This window comes from Garra rufa, chromosome 7 (genome assembly GCF_049309525.1).
Source record: "Garra rufa chromosome 7, GarRuf1.0, whole genome shotgun sequence".
Lineage (NCBI taxonomy): Eukaryota > Metazoa > Chordata > Actinopteri > Cypriniformes > Cyprinidae > Garra > Garra rufa.
Genome location: NC_133367.1, coordinates 29,303,120 through 29,323,323, shown reverse-complemented (window position 1 = coordinate 29,323,323; position 20,204 = coordinate 29,303,120). Strand labels below are relative to the sequence as shown.

Here is a 20,204-nt window from a genome sequence, read left to right as displayed (position 1 = left end):
AAAATGTGAGAAATAACAAAATGAAAATGAAATGAATGAAAAAGAAATCTCGCAAATGCGAGGTTGTATCTCAGATTCTGCCTTTTTTTATAATAATTGCGAGTTATAGTCTAATTTTGTGCTAAACTCACAAAATGCAAGCAATAACGAAATAAAACATTTTTTTTTCCGCAAATATGAGTTTGTATCTCACAATTCTGACTTTTTTCTCACAATTCCCAATTAAAATTTACAATTATGACTCTTTTTCTCAGAATTATGTGATACAAACTCACAAAATGCAAGATATAACGAAACAAATAAATAAAAGTCTCGCAAATGTGAGTATCTCGCAATTTTGACTTTTTTCTTACAATTCCAATTTAAAAAGTCAGAATTGTGAAACATAAACTAACAATTCTGACTTTTCTCAGAATTATGTGCTATAAACTCACAAAATGTCAGAAAAAGTCCAATTTTGAAGAGAAAAAAGACTGTCATCTTCTTAGAATTGCAAGTTTATATCTCACAGTTCTAACTTAACTTGCAATTGCATGTTAGAAAGTCAGAATTCCGAGATATAAACACAGAAAAATATCAGAATTGTGATTTTATATCTCTCAATTCTAAGAAAAAAGTCAGAACTGTGTGTTTATATTTCACAATTCTGACTTCTGACTTGCAACTGAGAGTTATTATCACAGAATTCTGACTTTATTTCTCAGAATTACAAATATAAGTTTATATCTCACAATTCTGAGAAAAAAAGTCAGAATTGTGTGATATAAACAAAAAATGTGAGAAATAACTAAATAAATAAATCTCGCAAATGTGAGTTTGTATATCACAATTCTGACTTTTTTCTCAGAATTGTGAGACATAAACGCGTAATTGTGTGTTTGAAAGTCAGAATTGTGTGATATAAACAAAAAATGTGAGAACAAACTAACTAAATAAGAAAAATCTCGCAAATGTGAGTTTTTATATCGCAATTCTGACGTTTTTCTCAGAATTGTGAGATATAAAATCGTAATTGTGAGTTACAAAGTCAGAATTTTGTGATATAAACAAAAAATGTGAGAAATAACTAAATAAATTAATTAAAAAACTTTGTTTGTATATTGCAATTCTCACTTTTTATTTACAATTCTGACTTTTAATAGGAATTGCGAGATATAAACTGGCAACTGGGAGTTATAAAGTCCAATTTTGAGGAAAAAAAAGACTGATATGTTTTCAGAATTGCGTTATATAGTTTATATCTCACAATTCTGACTTAATTTGCAATTGCATGTAATAAAGTCAGAATTGCAAGATATAAACAGAAAAATATGAGAATTGCCAGTTTATATCTTGCAATTCTGAGAAAAAAGTCATAACTGTGATTTTATATTTCGCAATTCTAACTTTTTATATCTCGCAACTTATCACGCAATTCTGACTTTATAATTTGCTATTATGAGTTTATATCTCCAAATTCTGTGAAAAAAATTAGAATTTTGAAATATAAACTCGCCACTGTGAGAGAAAAAAAAAACAGATTTGTGAGATAGAAAGTCAAAAATGACCTTTTTAAATTTGTGGCAGAAATGGGCTTCCATACATACTAAATGGGAGCCAGGTAAAAAACAGCAAAAACAACAACAACAACAACAACAACAAAAAAACCCAACCCCGACCCCCCCACCCCACACACACAATTACAAAACCGATTCATCTGGAGATATTACATTTTTTTTCCCTGTCACATATCTTTCTGAAAGGCCCCTTTTGAGTGAGGTATTGATCTGTTATATAAAAGTTCAATGCCACTTCCTGCCACGAGGATGAAGAGTAGATATTGCTCCATCACTTGTAGTTATGAAATTGCTTTGTCTCAAAACAGAGTTCCTAAAAAACATTGATACTGTCAGTTTACAAAAGCCTGCTGTGTTTCTCGTTCTTTCACAAATTCAACATTCACACCAGGGTACCACTGTGACAGCTATTTCAGAGAAAGAGCATAAAAAAATACTATTTTCTGTTAATTAAGCAACTGTTTGTGACTTTGCATGAATGGCTACATGAAATATGCATGGAAATGGATCCACATTTTTGCAGCTATTCAGCCGTAACCAAACAAATTCCTAGTATGTCCTGCAAGTATATCGTACGTAGTGAAATTTTACCAATGTTTTATCAGTGATGTGAGATCTAAGCAGGCCTTCTATAACAACTCAGTTTCATTTAAAGATGCTGCTATTCTGACTGATGAAAGCAAGCTGATCAAAAGCCATTCTTCAGTGTTTTATAAATAAAAAAGTACAAAATAAAACCAAAAGCCTTATTGTTACGTCTGCTTGCTTTTAGTTTATAAAATAAAGCTACATTCACACAATCAGTTTTCAGGACTGACAACTAATGAGTCTTTCAAGTTGTGTTATATATCTAATAGCAGACAAAAGCTGTCTTCATGGACAGGTAACTAAGGGTCAATTCCCAGCTGAATTCTCAGCCTTGAATAACACTTGTAACCATAGTGACAGATAATATCTGCATATGAGATTAAATCTCTGATGGCTTCCTTACAAAAATGCACTAGCACTTTTTTCTATGCGTTCTATGCGTACTCTAAAGCCAAACAATATAATTATAAAGAATATCGTGTTTAAAGGAACTAAAAAGTATGAATGTACAGTGTATAATTTACAGTGAAAACATTATTTAGACCTGTAGTTTAAAAAGCAAGTTAAAGTTCCTTTTAAAATACAGTAAAACCCAGTGAATTAAGTGCCTTGGGCACGTGATATTATTATATATATATTTTTTAAATGTATGTTGGCTATTAATTTGGAAGGTTCACGTGTTTTATGTTAACGGTTATTGCATTACTTTTGTCTATACATTTATTTATTTATTAGTCATGGATTATTGAATTTTTGGTTGCACTTACGTCACGGTTTGGTCAGGTACTATATTGGCGGCCATATTGGCGATACTCGGATGTAAACGTTAGATTGCATGGTTAATATACTACTGAATATGTTGTTCTGATAATTTCTGTTGTCTAAACCATGGTAAAATTGTGTGGAAGCTGCTAAATCATATAGAAAAGGACTTAGTACACAGGAAAGTGCACAATATTTTGACAAACTAAAGTTAACCGGTGTTAAAGATACATACAAACAGTACTAATTAAGATATTAGACTAATATTTCACCTACCTGACTGAAAATGACAAGAACAAACACAAATGTAGACAAGATTCTTGCCCTGGAAATCCTGGTCCAATTTGGCCAAACACAAACGCTTTCCTCAGATGGTCTTTTGCACTCTTTTCCTTGATTTGTTATAACTTTTGGCAGTCTATAGTACGACAAATGTTTTTCCTGGTCCGACCGATTAGTACAGCCCTAAACATGAACAAAACTGACCATTTTCAGCAGCAAAATGTGTTCGTTTCGTTTGGTTCAGTGGCATTGTTTACGTTCAGTGCCGCCAATACAGCTGATGGATAATAAATCCTGAAAAACTCTATAACAACACATTTGTAGATTTAAAAACTAAGATTAAAACTATACCATGAAAAACATTAAACACAAATTAAACAGACTGTCAACCCACATGATGTCCACAAAAACAGCTAGTCGTTATTACTGTAACTCAATAATATATTTTCGTTAATTGCGGATGTGTTTAAAAACCTAATTGTGTACAAACATACCCGGATGTGTCGTTCCAAACAGGATTGAGGGTTGTATCGCGCAGCTGTGTGAACTTGAACGTCCTTTTGCTCAAAAACACAGAATTTAACAACGATTTTAGAGGCTCAAACGGACCATAAACGTCTTTTGTTCAGAACTAAAGTCCTCTGAGGAAAACTAAAGTGTTTTTTGACAATCCACGCCAAGTGTAGGCCTGATAGCCAGCTTTGGCCACTGGGTGTCGCTCTGGAGAAAGAAATGTCTCGGCGTGTCCCCCACCCCCTAAACATCTCCTCCGACTGTGTATGTGTGCGTATGTGTAGCGCCGAGAAAGTAAGTCTGTGTTTCCAGCTGACTGCTCGCTCTCTCTCAGTGTGTGTGTATGTGTATGTGTGTGTGTTGTCATTATTATTATCCAGTCTGCTCCCAGCTCAGAATGGCCAGATTCACTCAGACTGAGACAAGAAGGGAGCAGTACCCACAGCCGCCCCATCCTGCTTACTCCAGCCTGCTTTTCACTGGACCCGGGGCAGCACCGACCCAACATCCACTCCTCCTAATCCCGCACCAGCACCAGTACGCTCAGATCCCATTTCCTAAACCCATGAACGGGTCAGAATCCATCTCCATTCATCCGGAGAACGGCACCATGAAAGACCAAGATGCCATAAAACTCTTTATCGGGCAAATACCGCGGAACCTTGAGGAAAAAGACCTGAAACCATTATTCGAACAGTTTGGGAAAATCCACGAATTGACAGTATTAAAGGACCGATACACCGGCATGCACAAAGGTAAACGCGTGATTCCCTTAATAACAGTCTGTGATTTTAGGGTGGTAAACACTATAATAAGACAAAAAAATATTTGTGTTGTCTCCTGCATCATCCATTAGTGACGCATGCGTTATTGTAATATTTATTATAAATCATACGTGTCATTTTTGTGCTCCACTGTAATGTCAACATTAAATACATATACATACACTAAGGTGAAACATAATATCAGGCCCCTTTAGCCACTATTTTGGACTTGAATCGTTTAGAGACAACTTACATTCTCAGTTTGAACCTTGCATTGTTGCTTGTATGAATATTACTATGATCCATCATCTTTCATCTCAATGGCTGGAACTGGGGCAAAGAGGCTAACAAGAAAATTCATATTTAAAGTCTTTATTTTGCCTCTTCCATTATTTTCAATGGGGAAATACTTCCAACACCACGGCATCCTTGTGCAATCTGACATATGCAGGTCTTGCAAATGAATTTGATTATGATTATAATAATATAATACCAGTAGAAGGGTTCAATATTGTGCCACATTTGACAAAACAGAGCTGTTAAACGCTCCAAACAGGTGCCAGAGAATATTGAAACGCGCACAAATAATAGAACAGAAGAACGTGCAGCCCACTTATCTGATCATATTTGCACTTAAAACACGTTCGGTTGTGCGTCATAACGAACTACGGCGCGTTCTACATTGTGGCGTGACGTTCTACTTGACAGTTGACATTGAATACGTCATCCTACTCCAACAAGAAGACAAAGACTAAAATTAAACCTCTGTTTTGGTGTAATCTCGTTCTTGTCATTTATTGTCCTCAAGCGGTGCCGGAAACCGAATATTCACATTTGTCTTCGTTAGTGTCAGTTACTATTAGGCTTCATATCAGTGGTGTGTTTATAATTATGCTAATAAGGCTGTATTTGCTCAAGCGTTCATCCACGATATTTACCCCGTTAAGAAGCCTTGCTTCATATGGGGTTTAACTGCGTTGAACATGTCAGAGTAATGAGGATATATACAATGATTTCGTGGGCGAGTTGTGCGTTTTCATTTGGCTAAATTAAATTAAACAAAAGAGTTAGAGAAGATGAGGTGAAATGTTAATTTTAGTCTTCATTTTTGGTTTGTATGTCAAACGGTTATCTCTAGTGAGGATATGCGTGATTAAAATGTGTGAAACTTTTAAAAAGTCGACCGTTATAAAAGAGCGCCAATTCCATTTCTGAGGAGAAATGGCACTCACGCGTCTACCCTTCTTTGATCAAATAGCATCAGTGCTGACATGTAAGTTATTATGTTATTTGAGGTATTAACTCGTGTAGCAAATAATACAAGACAGAAACACCAGAGAGGATCCAATCTGAGTTGACTGTTCCTCAATAATGATGGTCCTCTTGGGCATTGATGGATGTCAAGCCTATGTGGATACACCTTATCTAGTGCATTACCGTGAGCTGAATAGTCACATCAATTAGACGTCTACAAAATATAGAGCTTTTCAGTTTGTAGTGCTAAACCCAGAAGAGAATTAGCATTTTCAAGCCATTGGGTTCCCTCAGGAATTTCCAATGGGGTTTTAAAATTGTGATTTTCCATTTATAAGTACAATAAGGTCTGTGGTTAATAATACTTGAGACATTTACATTTTGTTATGCATAAAATTACGCACAGTTGTGCCTCAGATGTGGATTTTCTCAAAATGTACGTTAGTTGTTTTGAATTTAAAAAATGCTATTTTTCATTCCTGAAGACCTTGACTGAATAATAGTTTTTTTTTTTGTGTTTATTATGTCTGGTTGTGTACATTTTAGTTGAACGTCCAGTCAGTGCCAGATTACAACATCACAGGCATAATTTTTTTCATCCTAAACTACCTGATTGTACTTGTGATTCGGTTGCCTCTGGGACAGGAACTGAAAATGAGTTCTAAAGGATCGCACAGAGAATTGGTTCTTCAGGATGGAATTTCTTTTCATCTTATATGTATTATTCTATGAGGGGATGTGAAGATAAGATCAAGTCAGCAAATATTTACATACACTTTTTGTCAGCTTATAGAGATTGTGCAGTCTTGCGAGTAGTCTCAATATGGACTGCATTGGCGATGGAGACCCCAAGGTTGTTTAAATGTTTGGCTAAAATGTCGCCGAGGATGCTAATGTAATTTTTTTTTTTCCCCGAAACGTGACAAAGGAGAACAACGGTTAAATGTTTGTAAATGTTTTGCCTACAGTTTGTATATGGGACAGCTGTTGCAAACTGCTTTTACGTATTCAAATCTTAGATGTTTTAATTAAGATGTTAGAATTAACTGCACAAATATTAGAAATGTGTACCTTGGATATTATACAATTTGCATGGATACATTTTTTTCAAGATGTTTCCAACTCTGACTTTGGACCAAATCAAAAATTTTGGTTCTGCAAATCTGTGCATCTGTTTCATCATTAAGTTCCGTTTTGAAGGGTTTGCCAGACTAAACGGATCATGTGTAGGTTTCAGAGTGGAGAACATGTTTCGGCGCTAAGTCATCTTGCTAATCCACACAGGAAAACACAGCATTAGTTTGCTAAGCGCGGTAATAAACCATGACCATAATGATGGAGGAGGATTAGCAACTGTAGTTATTGTCTGAGGTTGCGGTCGTTCGGATCACTTGGTTTGTCCCTCTACAGTGGCTGCTTCTTTGCAATTAAAGCATGCTGTAGTCATCCTAGCCTGCGGTGTTCAGTATGAACGGCTATTATGAGGTCTGTTCAACGGGTCTAACAAATGCTGTCTCTTGATTTGTATTAACAGGTGAGCTTTTCCCCTTCAGGCTTTTCACCTGTGATCAGTTGAGCTCAGCATTTTATTAAAGTTTTTATATTTAGCACAGAGTTACGCTCACAGATTTGCCTGCAAAGCTTGAGACACTAGCTGTATTTATAATCGTACGTGATTGTGCTACTGTATATAGATCTCGCTGCGTTTAGCATAAATAGACTATTGTTGCATTGCTTTGAAAGCCTCTTATGCACATTTTTGCACTTTGCAGGTGAAGATGTCCAAGGATAAGCTTGTGCTAGCTTGCAATACAAAAAGGCATGGAGAACATTTGAACAATATACACAAATATACACAAGGTTCTTCCATCCTAAACCTGATTTGGTCTGATTGTCTGTGCTTAATGTGTTTCCATTCACATTTGGCGCTATAGAGTGTCAATACTTAACTGCTTTCAAGGGACATATTGTGCTAATGCATTTGTGAGGGATTGAGAAATAAGTTTGAGATCTTAAAATTACTCTTATGATGTATTAAACAGATTTAATTTCTTCGTGGTCCTTGCAAAAGCTGAAAGCCAGGCTATAGAAGGTTCATACTTGTAAATGTAGATGTAACCTTGTTGAACAGTGATTTGAAAGTAGATTTATGCTTTTTCCAGAATTATAAAGAGTTAAGCTAGGAGTGAGACTGTTCAGAGGCCTTGCAGGAAAATTACAGGATAAATCTCTTATTAATAGAAAGATACATTTTGTATGGTTTTCCAAGAAGCAACATTGGGTTCATTCACATCTGTAATTCATTTGGATGAGTGCACTACTACAATGTTTTTGTCTATTTTAATTTGTTTTCCGATGAAACCGCTTGAAATGGGAGTTTTGTGGTTTTTATTCAATGCTGTTAGTTTCAAGGCTTTCTAAATGCTTAAAAGATGTGCATTTGTCCATTTTTTTCTCTAAGTGGACCAAAAATGATGACTACTTATCTTGTACCCACAGGTGTTTGTCCAAAATGGTCTAAAGTAGAGTCGTAGTTCACACCTGTGATGTAAAGGAAAAGATGCTAAGTTACTAAGTCTTTTGATGACTTTTGTTTCATCCCAACTTCAAGTTTCAATAGGAAACATGTCAACCAATCAATAAAACCTGCACTTCATCGATTGTTCCATGGAGAACCTTGAACATCCATGGAACCTTTCAAATACAGAAAAGGCTCTTTAGATTTTTAAAAAATTCTTTGACATGGTTCTTTCAAGAACTGTTTACTGAAAGGTTCTTTGGGGAAACAAAAATGGTTCTTCTCTGGCATCACTGCAAAAACACCTGTTTGGGGTCTTTAATTTTAAGAAGTATTTTTCTAGCAGGGTTGAGACACACTCTTAAAAATAAAGGTTCTTTATTGGCATTGATAGTTCCATGAAGAACCTTAATCATCCATAGAACCTTTTAAATACAGAAAAGGTTCTTCATTGTTGAAAAGGTTCTTTAGTTTTTTAAAGATGTTCTTCAAAATGGTTTTTTTAAAGAACTGTTCACTGAAAGGTTCTTTGAGGAACCAAAAATGGTTTTAAGAAGTGTTTTTCTAGCAGGGTTGAGACACGCTTTTAAAAAATAAAGGTCCTTTATTGGCATTGATGGTTCCATGAAGAACCTTGAACATCCATGGAACCTTTCAAATGCCAAAAAGTTTCTTCATAGTCAAAAAAGGTTCTTTAGATTTTTTTGAAAGTTCTTCAAAATGGTTCTTTTAAGAACTGTTCACTGAAAGGTTCTTTGGGGAACCAAAAATGGTTCTTCTCTGGCATCACTGCAAAAACACCCCTTTGGGGTCTTTATATTTAAGAGTGGGGTACGTTTTAAGAAGTGTTTTTCTAGCAGGGTTGAGACACACTCTTAAAAATAAAGGTTCTTCATAGTCGAAAAAGATTCTTTCGATTTTTAAAATGTTCTTCAAAATGGTTATTTTAGGAAGTTTTCACTGAAAGTTTCTTTGAGGAACCAAAAATGGTTCTTCTTTGGCATCACCACAAAAACACCCCTTTGGAGTATTATTTTTAAGAGTGTGGTAGGTTTTAAGAAGTGTTTTTCCAGCAGGGTTGAGACACACTCTTACAAATGAAAGTTCTTTATTGGCATCGAGAATTCCATGAAGAACCTTGAACATCCATGGAACCTTTCAAATGCCAAAAAGATTCTTCATAGTCGAAAAAGGTTCTTTAGATTTTTTAAATGTTCTTAAAAATGGTTCTTTGAGGAACCAAAAATGGTTCTTTTATGACATCAATGCAAAAACAGCCTTTTGAAACCTTTATTTTTTAAAATGTTGTTGAATGATTTGCATTGGGTCTTTAATAAGAAGAGGTTACTGGCTCAAATATATCCAATGACTTCTTTAAAAATAGTCTGACAATCCAAAGACCCAAACATCTGTAAATGCTGTAATACGCAACAAGGCCGATTCATGAAAAATGCAGTGCTTTAGCAGCTCTCCTGGCAGGAACCGTAGCTCTGAATGTCAGGATGAGATGTTTCCTCCTCCACTGGCGAGCTTTGCTTTGAGCTACTTGTCTTTTTTATGTGAACTGGCCACTTACCTCCCCCTTACCTGCTTTTAGATGGACATTCCCTCCATGCCGAGAAGGTTATTTTTCTTTTTTGGTGGAAAATGTGTTTTTTTTTAAGGCCATTACCATTCATCAGGAGATGGCACTTACTGTAGAGTATTCTAGACAACCCTCTGTGGAAAGAGGTTCAGTGACCTTCCGTAACATGTCCGTTTTGTGGACCGAGCATAAAACACGAAAGCGAAATTATTGATGCGCTATTCTAAGATGCTGTGAATCTCTCCCTCGTGACCGTTTTTACGGCGGATGATAAGCTGGTCTTCAAACGTGTCATAATGTCCGCTGTGTTTGCTAATAGAAAAGCCCACCCGATTCCCTCTGCTTCGTCCTGCTTAAGCAGATCGCTATGTAAGATGACTGCATTTATTGTGTTTTGTCTGCTAGCTATGAGGCACAAGTAATTTATTATATATGAAAACTGTTTCATTCAGTGGTTTCTTCTACTTTTCATAGTGATATTTAGTGTCAATTTATCAGGAAGTGGCGATTTAGTTCTCTTTGACTCGTTAGATGGAAACAGCGCTTATTTGCAAATTTTTAATGAAATATTCAAATTTTGCACTTTAATTTTGCCCTTAAACCTGGCTACTGAATTGTTGAACTGAAATATTGCTAACAACAGAAGCTGCAACCATACAAACAGTGCTGTTGGGAAACAGCTAATAGACTGGCATAAGCTGTTTCCATCCAAAGTTCTGAATTTAACTAATGCATTTCCAGCTCTCATTATTTGCATTAACTTATTTCCACTCAAATCAAAACCACCTAAAGTGAGCGTAAAAACTTTTGCACATTGTTTTTTTATCTCGAAATTTGGTGTTTCCATCACTTGTTTCTGATCTGATACTTCAAAATGCGCATAAAAACAGGGTGATGGAAACAGCTATAGTAACATTAGCACAACCAATGGAGTAAGTTGAAGTCTCTTCGGTTGACCAAAAGCTTGTCTCCAAGACTTAAAGGAGTAGTTCACTTTCAGAACAAAAATTTACAGATACTGATGTACTTGTCATCCAAGATGTTCATGTCTTTCTTTCTTCGGTCGTAAGGAAATTATGTTTTTTGAGGAAAACATTTCAGGATTTCTCTCCATATAATGGACTTCTATGGTGCCCCTCGAGTTTGAACTTCCAAAATGCAGCTTCTAATGGCTCTAAACAATCAGAGCCTAGGAAGAAGGGTCTTATCTAGCAAAACGATTGGTTATTTTCTAAAAACATTTACAATTTATATACTTTTTAACCTTAAATGCTTGTCTTGTCTAGCTCTGTGTGTAGAGATTAAAAAATATATAAATTGTAAATGTTTTTAGAAAATAACCAATCGTTTCACTATAAGACCCTTCTTCCTCGACTGGGATCATTTAGAGCCCTTTGAAACTACATTTTAACTGCATTTTGGAAGTTCAAACTCGGGGGCACCATAGAAGTCCATTATATGGAGAGAACTCCTGAAATGTTTTCATCAAAAAACATAATTTCTTTACGACTGAGGAAAGAAAGACATGAACATATTGGATGACAAGGCGGTGAGTATATTATCTGTAAATTTTTGTTCTGAAAGTGAACTACTCCTTTAAGGTCATTGCACACTTGAGTCTGAAATTCTCATGAGAAATTTTCATGTTAAAAAATAAATTCAACCTCACGTTGTGTCAATCACGTTTACACACGGCCTCCGAAACTTTCGTCTGTTGTAAAAAAAATTCTGATCAGGTTCTGATCTGATCTATTTTCATCATCGCATCCGTAGCAAACTTTTTGATAGGAAAAGATGAAGAATACGAAAAAACAAAAGAAGACACAAAAATTTTGGACTCAGTGTGCAATGACCTTGAGGAATTTTGCCTATTTTCCAGCTGGTCAGTGCAGAAAAACCAGCCAGCACCAGCTGGTTTAAGATGTTTTATTCAGCAAGTTATTTTTTGGTAATGACATCGGTGCAGAAATTACTCGCTTCATTCTGAAAGATGCTAGATTTTCTTGGACCATTTCAAAATGGAGGTCAATTCTCAGGGATAAAGCTTATTAGTAACTCTCTTCTGTTTACTGTTTTGCGCAATAAACTTTTACAAGGTCAGTCCCGAGGTGCTGTTTTTTATAGAGGCAAAGGGAGAATGACGACAGAGAATGAAATGTATGATACACCATGACTGTTCTTTCCGACATTTCCTGCAGTCGAACTGTTGTTCTGGTTTTCGAGCTTCCTGAACTAAAGATTTATTGTCGAGAGGAAAATATCTCTAATCAACACTCAGCACGGTTGACTAATGAACAGCGAAGGAAGGATTCTCCTGCCGTTGATGAGAACGGCTTGGAAATATGTAAATGCCTCGTTGGAATTTGAGCAGAAAAGCCTTTTTCCACTTCCTTTGATCTCAGGAAGGAGGGCATGGCCATTATGTCAGTCAGAGAGCTGTGACAAATGCCATGCGTGCACACACACACACACACACACACAGAGCTGGAGTGGACAGGGAAAAATGACAGTAAGGCAGAAGGCTAAGCACAATAGATGAACAGACTGAGAGAGATGGAGTGATTGTCAGAACCACTGAAAACAAATGGTGCCTTTAATCCGGAGGCACCGGCGGAGTGACGGGCCCTTCTGACAGGATGGGAGAGCCAGATCCACCCCAGCAGACAGGAGAGGGTGGAAACAAAAGGATTTAATATGAAAGGGGAGGTGTGGCGGGGCAGATGTGGGACACCGGCATGATGCTGAGAGTATGACAGGATTAGACTGTGCATAAACATCAGGTTCGCATTAGTATTTAGGTATTCGTACCCAAAGGGTAGTTCTAGCATGTTAGATCAGGCGTTTTGCTGAACATCAATTGACGACCCAACGCAGTATCAAAAATGTTTATCATAATAGTCGTTTTAGTACTGAATATCCCAAACATGTAAATTATTAAAGGGATAGTTCACCAAAAAATGAAAATTCTGTCATTAATTACTCATGTTGTTCCAAACCCTTTAGACCTTTGTTCATCTTTGGAACACAAATGAATTACTAGTCGAAGAGGAGGAGAAGAAATTGTTGAATAAATGAGTTATTATAAAAAGTATTCTCGTAGCTCCATAAAATTATGGTTGAACCACTGATGTAACATGGGCTATTTTAATAGTGTCCTTACTACCTTTCTGGGCCTTGAATGTATCAGTTGCATTGCTGTCTATTTTGGGTCAGAAAGCTCTTGGATTTCATCAAAAATATCTTAATTTGTGTTCTGAAGATGAACGAAGGTCTTAAGGGTTTGGAACGACATGAGGGTGAGTAATTAATGAAAGAATTTTCATTTTTGGGTCAACTATCCCTTTAACATTATTAACATGGAAAGATATTTTTAGTTTTACAATATCTAGTCTGAGATTGTTTATTTTTTATTGGCTTTCATTAGTTTTCAACTTACAAAACATTTTGCGCTTGATGCAAACCATAGATATAAATACCATAAAGTTTGCTTAGATGCATGTTGATTTGATTCCTTGATGTCAATACCTTGAAACCTTTTTTATTCACACTTTTAGAAGTTGATAATGAATCCAGTTGGGTTGTATTTTCTTATATTTTGCTTAATTTTGTTCATGTTTTACTAGGGTGTTTCACAACCTGTCAGTGTGAATAGCTTATACTAATGGCAGATCATTTTCCGCAAATAATTGAAAATTTGATGACAATTTGATGCATTGGCGTTAACAGCACAAAATACAGAAAGCAATTTCTTTTTACTTTTAAAAGTTAATAATGAGTCCAGTTAAGTTGTATTTTCTTCGATTTTGCGTAATTTTGTTAATGCTCTTGCAGTTTTGCGACCTGTTCAATGTCAGTTTGACTAACTTTTACGAATGATTAATTATTTTTCGCAGAATAAGGTAAAAGTTGATTAGATGCACGATGATTGGATGTCTTTAAGTTTACATAAAAAATTGGAAAGAATTTACCCCACACTCTAAATGTTGCTAATTAGCTCAGTTTGGTTGTATTTATTTATTCATTTATTTTCTGCGTAATTCTGTTTTTTTTTTCTGTCCAATGTCAGTTTGACTAACAGTAATCTGACAAGTGCAAATGTGATTAATTTTATTACTCTACACCCATAAATTTTGCATCTGAAACTCCTACAAATGCATTTTCAACTAGGTCAAGCAAAAAAACCCAAACAAACAGTGGCCTTTTCAGTGATAATTTTTCACTGTGTGTCTTTAGTAAATCTTGAAAGTTCTATTTTAACGGCAAGAGGCGGTTTGTGTTGGCGCAAGCTGATAGTAAATCGGGCCCAAAATATGGAAATATTGAGTTTTCTCTACACTTTTACAAGTTGGTAATGGGTCTTGTTAACTATATACAATCATATGGATAGTTTACGACCCAGTGGTTGGAAAATGCGCAATAGAGAATTGGTAAAGATTTGTACGATTTTAAGTTTTAAGATGTCTGTATAGTAACTTTTCCTTAACTGTCTTCTTTCTGTGATATCACATGCACTTAGAAATGGAAAAATACTTTGTAGATAAATTTCCTAAATTTGCTTCATCGCAATATCCCTTCTGCAGTCCTGCACGTTATTGAATATGGTTGTTGTTTTTATTTTAGTATTGAAAAGTGATGCTACGACATGAGCGTGGCTGAAAGGTGATCTGGGAGAGGATGTTATCAGTAAGTTTGTGGGACCCGTCGGGGATGTGCGGAGAGGCCTGCTGTTCAGCAGGGCTATTAATAGAAATCTGTGGTATTTCCGAAAATAGGTTAAGCTGCCACTGCTGGCATCACTGCTCGCATGCCAGCCATCCTCTGAAGACAGAAAGAGATAGAGAGAGAGAGAGAGGAGGGGAAACAGATGTAGCCTACTGAGGAAGTGTCTTTGTTCCGTCGTACCCTTCTCGCACTTGGTGCACCATCAGAGCATTTCTGGCTGAGGACTTCCCAGCATGCCGCAAGACACGGTGTCACCCCACGATTTTTCAAATTCACAACACAATAGCGGACCTAGACCTATTTGAGGCTTGCCATGACAAACAAGTCTTGCATATGTATTAGGAAGCCATTATTTGGTACGCATAGGCGCTTTTTATATCCAAAGTTGCAGTAGTCTAAAATTTTACACTATTTGTACAATTGCAGATTTTGTTAATTCATATGGAACTGTTGACTTTCCTTTATTAGTTATATCTGAATAATACCAATTTATGATTTCCAAAAGATCATTTCCCCCGCTCCAGATTTATGTTAGGAGACGTGTGTATAGTTTTGCTCTGGTACATTGAGGTTGAGCACATTTAAAGGTGGCTGCCTTAATTAAGGTTTACAGGTTACGCTAGCGCACAGCTTATATTACAAGACTCATTACAAAGTAATTAGGCGAGGACAGGGACAATATTGTTGTCTGGACAGTGACTGAGAGATTCGAAGGAACTCAAGCCCACGTGTGTTTTTTTTCATGGGAGGCGGTCAACGCTTTAATGCGTTTTACATGATACGCGGTAACTACAAGTGACACTGAAATTTAAATACATAAATTGGATTTTTTAAATTCTGATCAGTTTTAGTAACATTAGATCGCCATTAACTATTTAATCTGCATGATATCTTAAAGGGATAATTCACCCAAAAATGTCAGTTCCCCTTCAGTCGTTTCACTATGATGTTACATATGGGAACTCGCTTGAGAGTCCAATCATCTCTGAGCCTTATTCAAAAGGCCAATGAAAATTAGCGAGTGGCATTTGCATGCCAAGCCACGCCCCGTACATACGGGTATATAAGATGGCGGCATGCAGCCAGTCATTCAGATTTTTGCTTCGGAGCCTCTCTCTGCCCGAGCCTACAACAACAACAACAACAACAACAAAACTACGGCGTTCCTGCTTTACTCTTCCCCGCTGACGTGCTGCCCATCTAAAAGAGCTTATCTAAAAGAGTGTTTTGGCAGCCGTCAGCGGGATCCTGCGGGCGGCTGTTTTCACGGCCAAAACAAGCCTCCTGCTCTCCAGCGAGCAACCCCCTCTGAGTGCACAGTGGTGCCGCGGTTCCTCCCTTTGCAGACCGGGACTAAAAGAGTAATTTCTCACGGCTGTGTAAAACGTTCTTTTCAGAATGGTTTTCCGGCCGTGCGCTGCTGGATGTGGCAGTTTCCTCACCTCCCAAGACGGACATGAACACTGCCTCACATGTTTGGGCCAAAGAAAAAAAAAAAGAAAAAAGCGAGGCGGCTCCCCTCATCGTCCCACGGCCCATCGTCAGATGGTCGCTGCCCCATCTGAGGTTGACGCCGAACTCTCGGCTATGCTCCTCCGGGCCGCCAGGGGGATCGGCTTGGAGGTGCCTCTCGCACCTTCGGCCGATCCCTCTAAGCTGGAAGACTGGTCCCCCGGTGCCATTCTTCCTGGAGGTGCATGAGGAGCTGATTAAAACATGGCGGGCGCTTTTTTCATCTCGCCCGCGCTCCAGCTCCTCTCCCCTTGCCACCCTCGATGGCGGGGCAGCCCAGGGATGCGAGTCGGTTCCCCAGGTTGAGCGCGCTGTCGCGGTGCACTTATGCCCGCGTGGCGTTGCCACCTGGTGGGACCGGCCGCATCTACCCTCCAGGGCGTGTGAGCGCTCGTCTGCTCTCGTGGGCCACGCTTATTGCGCTCCTGGACAGGCTGCCTCCGCCTTGCACGCCATGGCCACCCTTCAGGTCTACCAGGCACAGGCGCTAAAACAAGAGATGATGCAGGAACTCTACGCTGCCACCGACTTCGCCCTCCAGGCTGCCTCCGCCTTGCACGCCATGGCCACCCTTCAGGTCTACCAGGCACAGGGGCTAAAACAAGAGGTGATGCAGGAACTCCACTCTGCCACTGACTTCGCCCTCCGGGGCGACGAAGATCACGGTGCGGTCCCTTGGTCAGGTGATGTCCATGGCCGTGGTCCAGGAGCGACACCTATGGCTCAATCTGGCACAGATGGCAGACGCTGACAAAGCTCGCTTTCTTGACGCTCCCATCTCCCAGAGCGGCCTATTCGGCGACACTGTCGAGGACTTCGCCCAGCAGTTCTCGGCAGTCCAGAAGCAGACTGACAAAGAAACAAAGAAAAAAAAAAAAAAAGCATCCTGCCCCGCCACAAAGCTACCATCCCGCCGCCGGTGGCCCAGCCTCCGCCTGCTCGTCGCCGAGGGCGCCCCCCCATGGTCCCCAAGAAACCAGCTCTCACACCCGCTGAGGCCCATGATGCCAGGCTGGCGGCCCGGCGCAGAGCTGGCCGCGGGAGGGTGGCGCTGCCCGCGCCTCAGGGACCGGCCAAAAATACTCGCAAAAGATCTGAGACAGAGAGTGCTCTTCGGGGAACGACGACATCAGCGCCGGGAGCCACTGTGTAATAATTTTTACTATCAAATATTTTTTTTAGCACCACAATTTTATTGGGGGCTTCTCTGGGCTCCCTCTCAGTCATGGGCCCCGAGAATCGTCATCGTTTACCCCCCCTTTACAGCGCCCCAGGGTAGCCTACTTTGATCATGGCTGCATTTATTGTCTACACGACTAAGAAAGAACTGTGTCATTTATTTTTTGTTATTTATAATATATTTTGTAAAAATACAGTGGTTGCCTCTAATTTAAATGACTGTACCTATAGACCTTTTTCCTGAGTAAACGATGAGCGCCGCCATTATGAATTCTAACGTCAGATTGAATGCTTTTCTGTTCCAGTTTCCATAGGAACCCATTCAAATAGCGTCCATCTGTTTTTAATGTAGCTAACGTCCACTGCTTCGTGTCATCTACACACTCATTAAAGTGAGGCACTGACAAATGACGGTCATTGCGACATTGCCAAGTGATGGCGCTGTGGAGCCATGTGCTTTTTAAAAACATTTTAATAGGTTTAACATCAGTTTATTAGCTCAGAATATACCCTAATTTGACTAGAAACAATGCAGACTGGAAATGCAAAGCATTCTTTCAGTTAAGAGTCGGACTTACTTCCGTGTTCAGGAAAAACGTCTATAATAAAGAAAATAAACATCTTTTTAGGCTCAATCCCAATTCTACCCCTTACCCCTACACTTAGCCCTACCCCTCCGTTTGGCGCGTTCACGTGAAGGGGTAGGGGTGTCTCATTTCTCTTTTGGTTGGAGGGGTAGGGGTAAGGGGAAGGGCCAGATAGCCCTCCAAACGAAGATTTTTCAGGACCTCACTTCAAACGAAGGGCTAAGAGAAATTTCCAACATGGCTGCTCACTCGAGCAAGCAGACTCGTAAATATAAGTAATTTTTGTCTTTAATAAGGATTTTGATGACAATGTTTCATTATATGTATATTACCTTCAATCTTGTGTTTGTGTTTATGGTGTTGTTTTGTAAATAAACGTTTGCAAAAAAATCGCTAAAGTTTGCTAGCAGATAGCACTGATTGCACGATATTACAAAATATATTTTTATGTCATATACACTTGACTGCATGTTAGAAACATGAAAGACCAGTGGCACGGCAATTTGCAACGGTGGTGTAGTGGATGGTGTACGCAGGTATACGGTGTATACATACTTCCACTTTTTAAATCCCCTCTGATGCGCATTATTCAGTAGTGTCCTGCATTCGCCAAAATCATGGCAGTCCACCACATCCAGTCATGTGAATAAATGTAAATATTCGCTAAAAACACCCAATAAAGGCAGTGATGATGCAGACAGGACCGTGGAGCCGGCTTGCTTTGAAATGTATTTGATGATTGCGCCTAATGCACCTGCGCCCGCTAAGTCTACCGCACCAGTAATCTAAATCAGTACATAATAATAAAAACGAAAACTTTGCCGCGCATGTGATAATGCGTTGTTTGTTTTGCTTACGGCCACATGTGAATGAACGGTACGTACACCGTACATTTGTACTTTTTGAAACATGACAACATTTTGACATCTTGGAATGAGTGATAAACATCTGCGCATGTCCTCTGACGTAACATTAGGAACTAGCGACAACCTATGATGACGTACAGTGTTGTAGTGGTGTCCCATTTCTTAGGGGAAATATTTTAGCCCTTCCCCTTTACACTTTGTTTCAAGGGACAAGGGGAAGGGGCGAGGGGTAGGCGAAGGGGTATAAAATAGAATTGGGATTGGGCCTTAATGTACTCATATTTTCATTCATTCTTGTCCCTTGTTTAAGGCGTAAAATAAATATATAAGAAAGGCTTTCAGAATCAGCCCATTTGCTTGTAAAACATCGGCAATCAAAATGAAGAACCATGAAGAATCAATATCAGTGCATTACTAAAAAAGAAATTGCGTGCTCCTAAATTTTTTTATGGTCCTCCTAACTTTTTGAAGTTGGGAGCACCAGTGCTATCAAGTAAAAAGTTTCGTGGCCTGAATGTAAGTTTTTATATTTAATTAACAATGTTATTTCGACTTTGTACAATTTCTCTTGTTACACCAGTGAGCAATGCAACTTGCGAGAGAAGCTTCTCTGCATTAAAACTTACTAAAACCCTCCTTAGGACAACAATGTCTGATGACAGGTTAAGTCACCTAGGGATTCTCAGTGTTGAGTCAAAGAGGGCACGCTCCCTCAACATGGATGAATTCGTGAAACGTTTTGTCAGTTCTCATCAGAACCGCAGAATTATGTTGTTTTAAACATACCTAGGATAAGTTTGTAACTGATGACTAAAACTGTGTTTTTGTTTTTCTTTTCAAATCCAGGTCTGTTTGATGTCTGCTATGTCTAATTGCAGTATTTTTTGTTTGGTTGTTTTTTTCTTTATGCTAATGTTTTTGTAAATGAACTCAGCATAGTTTTTGCAAATAAAACTTTAGAATTCCTTAATTTATTATTTCAACTTTATGAGTACAGTGCTTGTCTTTGTGTTGACCCCCTGAAATAGCAGTGGCCACCCCCTGGCCACCCCATGTAAAAAATTGTAGCTCCGCCACTGCCTCCCAGTGGTTGATACAGATGGTACGTCTCGGCTATGCGATTCAGTTCACCAGGCGTCCACCCAGGTACAGAGGCGTCCTTCTCACTTCTGTCCATTCGGACACACATGCCGCTGTCCTGCGTGCGGAGATTGCAGTCCTACTGGCGAAGGATGCAATCGAGCCGGTCCCTCCAGCCGAGATGAAGTCAGGGTTCTACAGTCCCTGCTTCATCGTGTCCAAAAAGAGCAGTGGGTTAAGACCCATCCTGGATCTCAGAGCTTTGAATCGGTCCCTCCTCAGGCTGCCGTTCAAGATGCTCACGACGAAGCGCATGCTAACCTGCATTCGTCCCCAGGATTGGTTTGCAGCCATCGACCTGAATGACGCGTACTTTCACGTATCGATCCTTCCTCGGCACAGACCCTTTCTACGGTTTGCCTTCGAAGGTCGAGCG

The 20,204-nt window shown here is 38.8% G+C and overlaps 1 protein-coding gene across 1 annotated transcript in view; it reads left to right on the top strand.

Moving 5' to 3' along the window:
* The first annotated feature begins 4,098 nt into the window (after positions 1-4,098).
* The window catches only part of celf5a (cugbp, Elav-like family member 5a), a 327,723-nt gene continuing 311,617 nt past the window's right edge, over positions 4,099-20,204 (top strand). Inside the window, exon 1 of the mRNA XM_073844616.1 lies at positions 4,099-4,456. Within this exon, the coding sequence (XP_073700717.1) occupies positions 4,099-4,456 (358 nt within the window). The remainder of the gene's footprint in view (positions 4,457-20,204) is intronic.